General features: G+C 43.5%; 1 protein-coding gene across 1 annotated transcript in view; it reads left to right on the forward strand.

The window, feature by feature from the left end:
• Positions 1 to 72: 72 nt before the first annotated feature.
• Positions 73 to 15,527, forward strand: part of tdrd9 (tudor domain containing 9) — a gene marked incomplete at both ends in the record, with an annotated part of 174,432 nt that continues 158,977 nt past the window's right edge. The window contains 4 exons of the mRNA XM_084311176.1: positions 73 to 82; positions 1,483 to 1,551; positions 1,640 to 1,707; positions 2,454 to 2,675. Of these exons, the coding sequence (XP_084167302.1) occupies positions 73 to 82; positions 1,483 to 1,551; positions 1,640 to 1,707; positions 2,454 to 2,675 (369 nt within the window). The remainder of the gene's footprint in view (positions 83 to 1,482; positions 1,552 to 1,639; positions 1,708 to 2,453; positions 2,676 to 15,527) is intronic.

The raw sequence follows: 15,527 nt of genomic DNA on the forward strand, positions 1-15,527 counted from the left end.
ATTGTGTGTTATCTCAATATGTTAACACAGGAATCGCCACAGAAACATCAGGAAGAAAACATGAATAGAGGAATGGACAACGGTACTTACAAATACTTCACTGATGATGACTTTATCAGAACGTCAGACTTTGATGAGGAAAAGACGAGGGGAGCAGCATAACGCTTTTCACAGAGTCCAGTCTCCTCATCCCCATTGGTCAGTCCACGTGAACTCCATTCCCTCGCTTGCTGTATACGGAACCAGATCAGTTTGAGAATGGTGTTAGTAGCCGCAGTACTCCTCTCGTCTCCTGTAGGAAATGCTTTCTCTTGCCGTGTTTCTAGTTATGGTCTCGTTCTCTCCATCCTCCCCACCGCTGCCCTGTCCTGCCGACTGTTTTCCAGGAGAGTTACTCACACACTGTCTGACTAAGAGGAGCCGTCACCTCTCCTCTCCTCTCACCCCACTCCCCTCTGTGCTGCTTTGTTTGTAAGGTCAGCTGTTCTTGTTGCGTGTATGGAATCTGTGCTTTTCCGAGAGGGGCAGAGGGGTCTGTGCACGTGTGGGAGCATGCATGTGCGAGTTTGCGTGTGAATGTCTTGTGTGTGTTTGATCTTGTCTGTGCTCTGGCAGCGTGTCTGCCTGCTGTGCTGATAAAGCCCTCCCCTCGCCTTGAGAGAGAACTGAGACAACTGGGAATGTTCTCTCCCTGCCACAGAGCCCGAGGCCTGGCTAGGACGGCCAGGGGAGAAGATGAGGGACATACTTAGGGAAGAGAGCAGAAACTAAGAGTTCATATGAAGAGTACAGGGTTAATGTGGCATGGGGCGGAGGGGGCCTGTGTTTTCACAAGAATACATTCGGAATTCACGAGGTGTTGAGTACAAGTGCTCTTGAGAGGCAAGTTATTGGTGGTGCTCGTTATTTGCTCACAGTGGCTCATGGTGACCATTGACTAAGCATCATGCTGAGATGGAAGCGGAGTCGTTGTCGGACTGCATTCTTCACCTATGAACCGCTGTGGAGAAGGCATTGGTTTGGTGACGTGATAAGCAGGATGTGACTGGAGGGACAGTCAATCTAGGGCGGTTATTTAGTTAGCATCTGCTTTTAAAATAATTAATTAAAGGTGCTATAGATAACATTTAACATTACATACATTATTTGTAGAGTAATTAAAATAATATTAATAATACCTCCACAGAGCTTTTTAGAAAGGTGTGGAATAAAAGTATTGCGTTTCTCCCCCAAAGAATATTGAGTAATGAATTTATCATTTAAAAGATTTTGGCCGGTCCAAAATGAATCATGTTTACATGTTGTGTGCATGTATCCCCTCCCCTCCCTACTTCCCATGATTGGATAAATTATATGCTGGTGATCTAGTATGACATCTACTGTCTGAATGTTATCTATAGCACCTTTTAATATATTGCCATATATATATTGTCATTCTTTAAAGTGACACATCCATTTGACCCTTTTTGTTTTGACCTATAGCCCAGCAGCAGGGCCTGCTGATCAGAGCTCAGAAGGGAAGACAAAAAGAGCAGAAATCCTGGGGAGTGAGTAATAGATTATGTTCCTTTTTCTACAGACCAGATGAACAAATGGAGCCACTGACATTAACTTTTTATTTATTTGTTATTTTCTTCAGGTGCTCCTCCCCCTCGACTGGGCAGCTATGATTACCCCAGTTTGCCCATCACTAAAAACAGGCAGGAGGTAAAATGGAGGATCCATATGTACTGAAAACGTATGCATGGAACATTACGCAGTCATGAAGTATTCTGTTGGTTTTCTCTGTAATGTCGGCGCTTCCTCCATACATGAATCTATTTCTGGCAGCCAACCATAATATCAGACAGACCCACCACGAATATTGTTGTTCCAACCCAATAAGATATTAACAACGCTGCACATAAACAGCCTTTCCCCCACTGCTATCCTGCCACGCCATCACCCCAAACTACCACCCCATCACCCCAAACTACCCCCACAAATAAACATGCTATCCTGACACCCCATCACCCCAAACTACCACCCCATCACCCCAAACTACCCTGACAAGTAAACATGCTATCCTACCACCCTATCACCCCAATAAACATACAAATGTGTAGGGAAACGCTGGCATGTCAGGAGTTGTACAGAAATGGACATCAGGTCCTCGGGTTATAACGCTTCTCTTCCATGAGTATGATATAATGTGATGGAGCCACCAGCACAAAAAGCCTAGGAGCCTTAGTCTGAATGTTTTTCACCTTCAGAAGTCTGTTTAGTAGTAGTGGATTTTCAGATGCATCATCTAACGATGCCATTTACGTTGCGTTGACAATCCCTGTCAGAAAGGAGCTTAGTTTAGCTAGCAAATCCATTAATTCTGCAATTTTTATCTCTTCTCCTTTTTTTGGCTCTTATTATCTGTTTTTCTTTTGTCTACTGGAAGTGTTCATTGTGTGTGTTTCCAGCTCATATCTCTGATAGAGAACAACTCTGTGGTGATTATCCGTGGAGCGACAGGCAGTGGCAAGACTACCCAGCTGCCCCAGTTCATCTTGGACCACTACAATGAGAAGAATGCCCCCTGCAACATTGTGGTCACCCAGCCGCGCAAGATCGGTGCCATCAGCATCGCCCGATGGGTTGCCAGAGAGCGCAACTGTACCCTGGGTAGTCTGGTGGGATATCAGGTTGGTTTAGAATCCTAGCGCACCTGATTTAGTAGATCTGCAAAAGACACTGTGTACATGGGCCATATTGGTGTAATTATTTGCCAATATTGAGCTTTTAAATGCTATAATATCTGATAGAAAAGGACCAATGAATCCAAAAATGAGATTGTGAGATTGGATACAATTTTGAGATGGTCACAGACAGTAGACCTTAGTTAACACTTTGGGTGCCGGGAAACGCTTAAACACGTCATTCCCGGCCATGCTCAAGTTGCCGAAGACGCTTTACAGCGTCTTTAATATCAATATTTCAAAAATCTGGGATCGGATTCATATGTCCCCTCCGCTGGCCTGAGATCCACCAGGAGGACCCACTGAGCTCTCTGGCGGTTCAGGAGCGCCATCTGGTGGCCGATCGGCGCAATCGCTTAACAGGAAGTGCCGTAGAGGTTGTGCTGGACGGCCGTATTACTTCCGGGCACTCTGTACATGTCCCGGGACTCTGGCTCGTCACACTACATAGCGATCGATTGCCAATAACTCGATAAACAACATGATTTGGACGTATATACCATTATACAAGCTGGAGATGGACCGGGTAAATCTACATCCCATAATGATAAAATTTCTACTCTACGATGATCGCCCAACGGCGCGCGGAGACTGGGGTGAGTTTTAGCGTGTAATACTAACTGCTATTATCAACATTTGACCCACATTAGATGATTGGTATAACGCTGCCCACGGAATTATAAACGCCCCCTAGCCCATCCGGTCAACATCAGATGACGTGTAGTAACTTCTAGAAGTACGTCTAGTTGGAATTTTTTATATCGCGCTGATTGCCATAAAACTGTATTGCATCATCAGTATAATGTATTTGGGGCTATAGATCACGTTCTGGAGAAAGCTGCAGAAAGAGATGAAAACATACTTATACATTAGACCATACTTTACTATGAATATGTGAATGAAAAAGTTTAACGTTGCTACACAATGAACAATATATAGGACTTTGAATGGGCCCTAATAATGGCAATGTAGCAATAGAATTTAAAAAGTTATAGCCCTGCAAAGAAGGGGACTTTCTCTATAGACAAATAGAGCCGGCAACCTACGGTTGATAATGAATTTAACCCATGGCAGCCAAAGTGTTAATAAGGACTCTTAAGCAAAATCCCATTATATACGTTTTACGTTAACACATTGGCGTAAATAGACGCAAATATAGAAACGCATTGGCAAATAAATAGACGCCATAGACGCAAATATGTGTCTTTTGAAATCCAACACTTAACTGCCAATGTTGCATATATGCGTCTTATGGTCTTCTCAGTGGTTTATGCTAGATGGCGCTCTCTTGAGCTACCGGACAGTCCCGAACAGGACTCCCAACTCGGAGGGAAACCGTAATTCATGTGATCATTTTCAAACGAAAGCAAGTGACAAGACTATAAAAGGGGCCCCGATCTCACGTGATCATGGTAGTGGTCTGTGGAAGAGACGAGAGATACGTTGATTGAGACACACGCACGCCACCAGGGAGCAGGGACGAGAGAGAATCTGTAGTGGACAATGGCGAGGCGATACAGCAGCTTGTGTTTCTGGGAATTTTACTCAACCTTGAATTTTTCTGGATCTGAAACGGTACCGGAGGACGATCGGTTCCGTCGTAGTCGCCGAAAAAGTGTGGATCGTCACCCGGTTGAAACCGACAGCGTCATCTCCACTTACCAGTGGTAAGAAGACATCCATTTTGTTATTGTGTTTTGTTGTAGAACAGTAACGTTGTGTGTGTGCGCTGATCAGGAAATAAGATAATCGATTTTTCAGCCCGCTTCTCTAGCGTGCATAAGTACACATATACTATCGATAATCTAGCGTTTATTTGAAAACGATTAATAAATAGGCCGAAAAATGACAGTTTTTTGTGTATTCCAGTAAAGGGCGATTCCTGCAGAATCACCTTTTTTCTGGAAATTTCCAAAAACGAACGTTTTTCAAAATGGTATAAAATGGAAATGTACCGATAAAATAAAGAAAATCCGTTTCGACAATGTTGACTGCAAGCAAGTCATTGAATAGAGCGTTGGCACTCAAGCGCTAAATCGTGTGCCCCCTGCTGGCACTCACAAGTGTTAAGATGTTATGTAAATTATTGTAAAAAATAACCTTGTATTACAGTTAGCGCAGAAAGTCCAATCCTTCACTTTTTTATGTCTATTTTAACACATTCAGCTCAGCTCGTTAGAGCTGTCCCCAAGCCTGTTTTTGGGATTCGAACATTCGCCAGGCTTTTTCAAACGGATGTTCGAACCATCGTTTTTAATCATGCAAACAATTTGCTCCTAAATAGGGAGGTGTAGTCTGACGTCACTTTGGACCGCCCGCTAGGTCCACCCGTATAGGGATTTATCATTGGGAAAATGGATTATCGGCTATTGTAACAATTCTACCTCATGAACATTGGAAAGCTTTCCATTTTTGCACAAAATGAGTTCCCTTCTATCACTAACGATTCTTTTTTATAATTAATTGCGAATATTTTCATGTTGAGCTATAGATTGTGGATGAATATGCACAGAATGGTACACCATGCAAATGTTGATGCTTTATTTGTTTTAAACGAGACGATTTAGAAATTGGCAATGGGCAAATACATTGTGTTTTCAAGATGGTGGACCGGCCGGAAACAGCAATCATGTAACCACTACACCTCCCTTTGGTATTTAATTTAAAAAAATGGCCACTTCCGTCCGCGCCTCACTCCAGCGTACTTTTTTTTTTTTTTTTTTTTTTAATATACGAATGAATGAAAACGTTTATTTTTGAACATGTATTCTCCATATTCCTCCAAACAAATCACAGTATCTAGCTCCGTCAAATTATATTATCATAATAATACAAATAAAAAAATATTATAAACAAAGTCAAGAGCAATGTATTTAGTTAGTTGACATGTTCAAAAAAGGAGTAGAGGGAAGCTAAGCTTATTGATCCCTACCCCCTTACATTTACATTTGTTCTTCCATTAATTTGACTAGATACAACATAATTTAGTATAATACATTATAGAATATACTTTTACTTATAATACAAAAAGAAAAACTTGATTTGCTTGACAGCAGTAAATACAATACAATACAACACTACATACTACTCATTTCTGTATTTCTCTAATGTGTTTTTCAAGCTGCTTTTTAAATTGTGCCATATGTTTACTCAGTTTGATGTATTCAGGTAAATTATTCCACAACTGTAGTGTTATGATAACGACGGCTGCAGCGGGAGGACTGCTGCAGCAGTGGATCTGCGAATAGCATGCAGCTGCAGAGCCGCAGAGCCAGGGGTTCTTTCAGGTCTGGTCACAGGCCCGTCAAACAGCGCCCCCCCACCCAACGGCTGAATTGCCAATGGCTGAATTGGAGTATTGCACTGTGCAATACTCCAATTCAGCCATTGGCAATTCAGCCGTTGGGTGGGGGGGCGCTGTTGAGCGGGCCTGTGACCAGACCTGAAAGAGCCCCTGGCTCTGCGGCTCTGCAGCTACATATACTTCTAGCAAAATCCAGCATCCAGCCCCGCTGTTTGCAATTGGAGCAGGAGTCTTGACTCGGGACTTATTTTATTTGAAATATAATGACTTTATACGCAAAAGTAGCCTAGTTTTAAGTTAAAATATTATAAATCTACATGCCTTGAGGATGTCATTCTTTATATAGCCTGCCTATCAGGCAAAAAAAATTATTCTAACAGAAACACTGATACCGTGATATATACCGTTACCGTCTATGCTTCAAATTATACCGTGATATACATTTTAGACCATACCGTCCACCCCTACTTACTGGTCACGGGAGGCTTCAATAACATTTGAATGATAATCCATTTTGTGAATACATTTGTTGAAACAACTTTTGTTGGCTGACTGCTCCTGCTATCTTATTGTTAGCTGCACTCTAACGTTACATAGCTTAATTAACGTGCATAACATACCTGTGTAACGTTAAGCAGCTTGTGTTCCGCTGGGAAAGCATCACTGCATACACTTTGTTTAATCCAAAGTTCCATTCGGAAACGTTGTATTATGAAACAAACCAGTATCGGACGATGTGCTTTATCGTTTCAATTCGGAAAGTTGATGCTTATTTTGTTTAGCCTTGTTTAGTCATTCAGCGAATACGAATTTCAGGGTGATGATCCAAGCCAATCAGAGGCAGATCGGGGCTGGTCTTTGCAGAATCCATGTGTTAGAGCCAATCAAAGGCAGAGATTCTTTAAAAAAAATATATATATATTTGAGAACGCACATGGCCACGGGGGGAAAGACGCTACACACACACACACACACACATACATACACACAGACAGACTGGAGCCGTGCTATATTTATGGGATAGTGTTAATTTTTCTCCCAATTATTATACCATTCATTTTGGTATTTGAGCCTGACGAGCACTGAATTTCTAGGTCATATACAAAGAAAGAGAAAATGTTATTAGGCGGCTGGGTGGCGCAGCGGACATTGCGCTCGTCAGCAACACAAAAGACACCGGGTTCGAATCCCGCTGTCGGCGTTGCCTCCGGCTTGGGCCGGCCGTCATACTAACTCAATTGGCAGAGTTATCAGGTGGACGTCGATGGGTGGTAATCTGGACGTTGTGGACAGCGACTCTTACATGTCGGTTGGGGGATGCCTGCACAGCAGAGACAGGAAATGGCGGGGGTAGTGTGAGCCTCCCACACGTTACACCTCGCCAATGAGTCCGTGCTGGCAGGTGAAAAGATGTGACGGGCTGCCTCCTCATGTATCGGAGGGGACACGTGATGCAAGGCTTCTATCCTCCCTACAACCGGCCAGTGGGGGGCATATGCGAGCAACATTCAAGACAGCCGAGCGGAGAATTGGGATGGGAGAAAAAGTTATAAAAAAAAAGTGTTCTTTTAATTTGAGATATACCAAAAAGAAACGGGCAAGGTCATTTGAATCTCTAAATCCATTTTTGGCTCCCAACAGAGAGGGAAGGCCAGGGTGCCAGATTTTTTTTTTTTTTTTTAAACTTACATTTTTTATTAACAGTTATTTAGACAGACAGCACTTACAAAAAATAAATAATAAAAAATGAAGAAACTAGCATCACAATAAAAACAAAAAGAAAAAACAGTGCACATAAATATTTACATGGGTATCACATGGTTAGTTGTCTGGTTCCCCTACTGTTGTTTTCTAGGTATTTGATATAAAGGTTGATTGTGTATCTCCCTTAAACAGGCATAAACAGGTAATTCCTACTCAAAGACGATAAATCCTGACTACGGTTTGTATGTGTGATCTGGGTCCAGAGACCCTCCTTGAGCTTCTTTCTTCCCTTCTCCTTCGTCCTTTCTTTTTTTTTTCTCTTGTTTATTAACTTTCACTTTGCCTTTTGGTTCACCCCTACACAAACCACCTCATCCCTGAATATTTAATATCACACCGTTAAACAGACATAAATAATAAGGTATAAAAGCATTCAGCACTTGTAATATCCCAAAAACAAAATAGAAAATATTAACTAAAGTACAGGTGTGTGACATGGGTTCATAGACCCTGCTTGAACATCTTTCCTCCTTTACCCTTCGCTCTCTTGTGTTGCATTTGGTTCTTCCTCTGTGATGTCGTTCTCGTTCCTTTTATAATCCTCCCACTTTCCCCATCTTTCCCCAAATTTCTCTTCCTGTAACCTCAGCATGTGTGTTATCCTTTCCATATCCTGTATTTCTTCCACTATTCCTACCCATTTTGCTATTGTCGGTGGGTCTTCCTTGTACCACAGTCTCGTTATTGCTTTTCTGGCCGCTATCAACATCTTTATTAAATATTTGTCCCCCCCTTGTATTCCCTCGTGTGTCAGGTCTCCTAAGTAAAGCACCAGTCCTGTTTGTGGTAGCCCGTATCCTAATATTCTGATCATTGCTTCCCCTATCTCCTCCCAATACCCCTTCAGCTTCTGACATCCCCAGAATATGTGCGTGTGATTTGCCCCCTCCTTCCCACACATCCTCCAGCATGCTTTTTGTGTTGGTGCATATTTTCCCTTCAGCTCTGGGGTTATAAAGAATCTGATTATGTTTTTCCATCCAAATTCTTTCCATATTCTCGATCCTGTTGTTGAATGTTGTACCTCACATATGTTCCCCCATTCCTTCCCTGTTATTCCTATCTCTAGTTCTCTCTCCCATTTCTCCCTTATATAATCGGTTGTGTGTCCCTTGCTGGTCATTATAGCCCGGTATATTGCTGATATTACTCTTCCTTGCCCCCCTTCGTATGCCCATACTATCATCTTTATTATTCCATTCTGTTCCTCATCTTTGGCCCCCCTTATTTCTTTGTTGTAGTAGTCTCTAACCTGTAGATATCTGAAGTGGTCCCTGTTTTCTAGTCCAAATTTCTCCTTTAATTTTTGTAGTGTCTGCATTTCTCCCTTCTCTATCATTTTGCATATTGCTGTTGCCCCCCCCCTCTCCCACCTTCTGAATCCATGGTCTAACCTCCCTGGTTTGAATCTCTTGTCATGTGCTACCCATCTCAGGACCCCTGACTGCTTCTCCAATTTGTGTGTTTTTACTACTCTGTTCCATATGGTCAAGGTGCATTTGGTGATTGGATCTAATAGTCCCTCTTTTTCTTTAAATAGTCCCCTATCCCCCACCAGAGCTTGTACCTTGTATGCCTCCCCTTCTTTTTCAATGTCTTTCCATCTTGCCTCATATCTGTCGTTACACCAGCACGTCACTGCTCTCAGTTGTGCTGCATAGTAATAATCTTGTAGGCTGGGTACTGCCATCCCTCCCTCTTCCTTTGGTAGTTGTAGTGTTTTATATCTGACCCGTGGTCTTCTCCCCGCCCATATGAACCTCGATATCAGTCTGTCCCACTCCCTGAATTGATTCTGTGGTATTTGTATGGGTAGTGACTGGAATAGGTACAGTAACCTTGATAGTATGTTCATTTTAATGACCTCTATTCTTGAATTTAAGTCCAAGGGCATTACTGTCCATCTCTCTAGGTCTCTCTTTATGTTCTGATTTATCTGTGTATAATTCGCCTCAAACAGTTTCTCCACCCCTCTCGTGATGTTCACCCCTAAGTATTTAATCTTGTCCATGTCCCATCTTATCCCGTACTGTTCTCTAATTTCCGTCGTTGGAGAATAGTTCCATGCTAAGGTCTGTGTCTTTGTCACGTTTAGTTTGTATCCTGAGTAGTGGCCATATTCCTTCAGTAGATCCATCAGTGCCGGGAAGCTCTTTTCTGGTTGCCTCATGTATACTATCACGTCGTCTGCAAATAGGCCTAGTTTATATTCCGTTCCCTTTATCCTTACTCCCTTGATGTCCTCGGTCTGTCTGATCAGTTGTGCCAGTGGTTCTATGAAAACGGCGAAGAGCGTCGGTGAGAGACAACATCCCTGTCTGGTAGCCCTCTCTAATCTGATTCTATCCGTCAAGCTGCCATTCACCTTAACCCTCGCTGTCGGTTCTTGATATAGTGCCTTGATCATCTTCATCGCCCTCTCGTTCAGTCCGAACCTCATCAATGTTTTATATAAAAATGTCCAGCTCACACTGTCGAACGCTTTTTCTGCATCTAGGCTAATCAGTACCGCGCTACCCCCTTGTTTTTTTATCTCCTCTACTATGTGTAATGTCTTTCTCACGTTGTCCTGTGTCTGTCTCCCTTTAATAAATCCAGTTTGATCTTCATCTATAATGTCTGGCATAAACGTCTCAAATCTTTTTGATATTATCGATGTATACATCTTGTAATCTACGTTGAGTATGGACACAGGTCTGAAACTACTACATAATTCCCTATCCTTCCCTTCCTTCGGTATCGTGGTGATTATGGCTTCCTTCCACGAGGGGGGCATTTTCCCCTCTTCCATCGTGTGTCTGAACGCCGCCCCTAACATGGGTGCTAATTCAGTTCTAAATGTCTTGTAGAATTCCGATGGGAATCCGTCGCTCCCCGGAGACTTGTTGTTTTTAGCTCTACTAATTGCATCTTCCAGTTCTTGTTCCGTAATTATTTTATTTAATTCTTCATTCTGTTCTTTCCCTATCGATGGTAACTCTAGCTTCTCCAGATATGTTTCTATTTCCTCTTCTCCCGCTGCTTTTGGCTGTGTGTATAATTTCTCATAGTATTCTCTAAATGTCCTCTCTATTTCAGCTGGGTCCCTCAATATTTCATTAGTCTTTGTATCCCTTATTGTGTGTATCGTGTTCAACTTCTGTTGCGTTCTAATTCTCCTAGCCAACAGTCTGGTCGCTTTTGGTCCCCCTTCATAGTACGTTTGTTTCATGAACCTCGCTTTCTTTTCTATTTCCGTCAATAATTCCCTATTTATCCTGGCCTTTACTTCTTTGATTTCTCCGAGCGTTTCCTGTTCTTTTGATATCTGGTGTCTCCCCTCTAGCTTCTTCAGCTTCCCTATCAGATTGTGATATGTCTCCGTTCTGGCCTTCTTCAGCATTGCTGTTTTTTCCATCAATTTCCCCCTTATCACTACCTTCAGTGTGTCCCATAGAATGTTCGGGTCTACCGCCCCGTTGTCATTTTCTTCCTTATATCTGGCTATCTCCTCCTTGATCTGACTCACCACCCCTTTGTTATTTAATATTCCTACATTTAGTCTCCAAATCGTGTTCCTCCGTCTCCCTTCTAGATCTACTGTCAGATATATGGCACTGTGATCCGATATGTCCGCTACTCCTATACTGCTCTCCCGTGCCCTGTAACTGTCCCCCGTCGTCATCAAAAAGTAGTCTATTCTCGCATATGTCACGTGTGGGTGTGAGTAATGTGTGTATTCCCTGTCCATGGCGTGCATCTCCCTCCAAACGTCTGTAATTCCCATTTCCGTCATCTGAATATTCATATATCTACTGATGGGCGCCCGTCCTTTTCTAGTACTCGTGGGGTCTAGGTCGTGATTCAGTACTACGTTAAAATCTCCCGTACATATCAATATCCCTTCTAGTTCCAACACTATCATGTCAAAAATGGTCTCATATAAATCCCTCTCACTCTCTGGGGGTGCATAAACATTTACTAACGTAACCATTTGGCCCTCCATTTTCCCCTTCACCAGAACAAACCTTCCCTCCTTGTCTCTTACTTCCTTGATCAATTCAAATTTGACTGTTTTTGATTAACGTGATTACTCCTCTCCTCGGGTTTTGTTCAAAGGAACTATAGTATGCATTTTCATATCCAAATCTCTTCAGTTTCTCATGACCCTGTGCTACCAAATGTGTCTCCTGCAGAAAAATCACTTCCATCTCACTTTTTTTACATTTCAACATCACTTTGCCCCTTTTTATCGCATTATTCATTCCATTAACGTTTAACGACATAATTTGTATACCTTTAACCCTTGTCATCTTTCTTCTTCTTTCGTCTGTCAGTCCCCCCCATGTCACACTCATTCCCCCCTCCGGTTGGAGCCTCCGCTCTCTTCACCGAATACATATAGTGATTAACATAAATAAAAAAACATAAACTTTACATAAAGTGCTCCCAAGGCGTTCGGGGGGTCCCTGTGTCCCCCCCTGTCCCCTGCTGGTGGGTGAGGGGTAATTGCCCTCCTAACGAGGGGCCCCCTCCTGACGGCTTGGGGGTTTGAAACCCTTGCCCCCAATCGCTCGTCATATTTGTCCAGCTTTCTTACTGTTTTTTTTTTTTGCTTTCGAGCTCCTGGTCAAAAGCGCTCCGTCCTTCCTTTTGATCAAAGACCCTCTTTTCTTGGTCCCTCTCAATGTGACTCATATGTTTCATTGTCCCTCCTTCCCCCATATCCGTGTGCGGTGTCTCCCGTGTACCCCTTATTATTTTCTTTTCCTCTCTATTTTCTTTGTGATGTCCATTTATCCCCTTAATCCCTCCCAACTGTGTTACTCACAGCATGTGTCTATATATCTGTTTCAGTATGTTCTGTGTCTCGCCTATCAAACCTAGTTATATTTCCATTTATTTCCTCCATCAGCTTGTGTATTATGTGTCCATGTATACGTTACGTTCATTTCTATATCCTGCCTCTACCTGGGAATGTGTGCTTATGCATATGTTATTTCAGTTTCTATACTTTGTCTCTATTTGAATAGTTTTTTCAATCTCTTGTGCGTGTACTCATCCGTTCGCCTCCTCCCGCCTCCTCTCCGTCTGGCCTCCTCATCCGTCTCCGTCCTCGCTCCGTCACGTTTCACCTCCGCCTCCTCCTCTCTCCTCCCTCCTGTTTCGGTCTCCCACTCTGATCCACCTGCGGGCTCCCTCCAATCTCTGCTGCAGGCTCCGCGTCTGTTCCTCCCGCCTCCTTCCTTCTCCGTCCTCCGACATCCTCATCCCTCGCAGTCTCATCTCTCGCTCCGCTTCTCGTGCCGTCGCGTACATCGCCGCCCCTTCCTCCCAGTGAATCCTTAGCGAGGTCATGGGTGACTGGAATCTCATTCCGTTTTCTTTCAGGGTTTTCTTCAGTCCCGCGTAGGACCTGCGTGTTATCGCTACCGCTGTCGAGTAGTCGTGATCAAATGATAGTCCTTTCCCTTCGATTTCAATCTTCTTGGTCCACGCGGTTCTGAGTACCAATTCCTTAACCTCGAATCTCAGAAAGTTAATAAACACCGCCCTCGGAGGTCTGTCCGGTTGTGGTCTCGGAGCCAACGCCCTGTGGGCCCTCTGTATCTCCATTTTTTCCAGTCCCGTTTCCTTCATTTGTTCTTTGATAAGCTTTTCCACATATAGGGTCACCGATTCCCCTTCGACTCCTTCTTTCAGTCCCCATATTCTGATGTTATTTCTCCGTGACCTCCCCTCCATGTCCGACATCTTTGTCTCCATCTGTTCTTGTTTCTGAATCACACATGTTAATACCTCGTGTATCTCCGTGTTCCATTCCTCCGCGTGTGACGTCCTAGTCTGTAACTCGGTCACGTTTCTGTCCTGTTCCGCCATCTTCTCCTCCACCCTTTTGATTTCTGTATTCATTTCACCTCTGAAGTCCTCCTGTTCCTTCTTCAATTCCTCCCGTAGCTTCCCAATATCATTCCTTATCGTGTCCGTGTTCAGTTTTATCGCCGCTGTTATGTTCTCCAGTATCCCGGCCTGCATGATCACGGCCCATCCTGGCATTCCCGTGTCTGCCTCAGCGGTACCTCCCCCTTCTTTCGCCTGGCTTTTCTCGGCTTCGCTTCGGGGATTCTGTTTCTTCAAATTCTCTCCTTCTCGTATGTTCTCCATTTCTATTTCCTTCACAATCGTTGTCTCTTCCTTACTTCTCGTGAGCATTTTCCTTTTTAATTACTTTTCGGGTCTTTTTTTATCTGTTTTTTCACTCATTTGACCAGGAGCTCTATCGCACGTGTGTTACCCGTCTGCTCTCATACCGGAAGTCCCGTGCCCGATTACTTTTACCAACGGATTTCCAGTTCTGCGTTCGCGTTCTGCGATCTGATTGGCCACTGACGTTTCTGGTCGCGCCAATCGTGTGACGCCTGTTTCTATCACCGGTTAAGCTTAGGCACTCTTTCGACGTTGGTTAAGGTTAGAGTTTGTCTTAGAGCAGGGCGATGGAACACCAGCCCTGATTCCAAACTCTAACCTTAACCAGTGATTAACCAGTGATAAACTAGGCGTTAGGTAGTTTGCAGGCTGTTCGAGGTGGAAATGGGCGCGTCACGCGATTGGGCGCACATGTCACATGACCAGAAACGTCAGTGGCCAATCGGATCGCACCAGGAAACGTCAGTGGCCAATCAGATCGCAGAACGCGAACGCGGAACTGGAAATCTGTTGGTAAAAAACTAGACGCGGCCAGGGTACTTAGACCTCTCTCTCTGTGTGTGTGTTGTGTAACAAAGTGTTGTGTACTGACATGAGCACAGAACCTGAAGCGATTCGCCCTAGATGAGGCTGTGTACAAAAAGCACACTTGACGTCTCTCACAGAATGTGTGTGTGTAACAGTACATGCATGTGTAGAAAGAGTGAGTGTGTACATGCACGTGTAGAAAGAGTGTGTGTGTGTGTGTGTACAGTACATGCATGTGTAGAAAGAGTTGGTGTGTACATGCATGTGTAGAAAGAGTGTACATGCATGTGTAGAAAGAGTTGGTGTGTACATGCATGTGTAGAACGAGAATACAATAGAATAGAAATCCTTTATTTATCCCGAGGGAAATTCGGCACTACAGATCGCTCACAGTAAACGGTAAACATTTAGGTAGTCAAAAACAAAAGTCACGACTAAGAATAAAATGTGTGTACATGCATGTGTAGGAAGAGGGGGACAGGAACGGTCCTCAGTGCTTCTGCACCAGGCTGTCTGGCTGTATTTGTGCGGCACTGTGTGAAACAATGCGTCTAATTATAACTGTTCGCTCCTCTGCCTGTCTGCCACTGCAGGACTAAACGATGTCCCAGACAGTCGGCGGCTCAGAGGACGAGAATGATGTGCTGCCGGGGAGACACACTGGGGGAGACACGTTAACACTTTCAGTGCCAGCAGGGGGTGCATGATTTAGTGCTTGAATGCCCACCATCCACTTCAATGTTAGCGTTAATAACGCCTAATCTATGTTTTAAATTATGGCTATGTGTCTAATCTGCCCGTCGCTTATCAATGACTCATTTTCAACATTGTCGAAGCGGATTGTTTTTTTATTGGTTTATTTTCGTTTTATAGCATTTTGAAAAGCCCTCGTTTTCAAGGAAAATATAAATATTCCATGATAATCGCCCTTTACTGGAATATTCTAGAATACACAAAAACGTTGTAAATTTTTCTGCCTATTTATGAATCGTTTTCAAATAAACGCTAGATTATCG

This window comes from Notolepis coatsorum (genome assembly GCF_963971535.1).
Source record: "Notolepis coatsorum genome assembly, chromosome: 3".
Lineage (NCBI taxonomy): Eukaryota > Metazoa > Chordata > Actinopteri > Aulopiformes > Paralepididae > Notolepis > Notolepis coatsorum.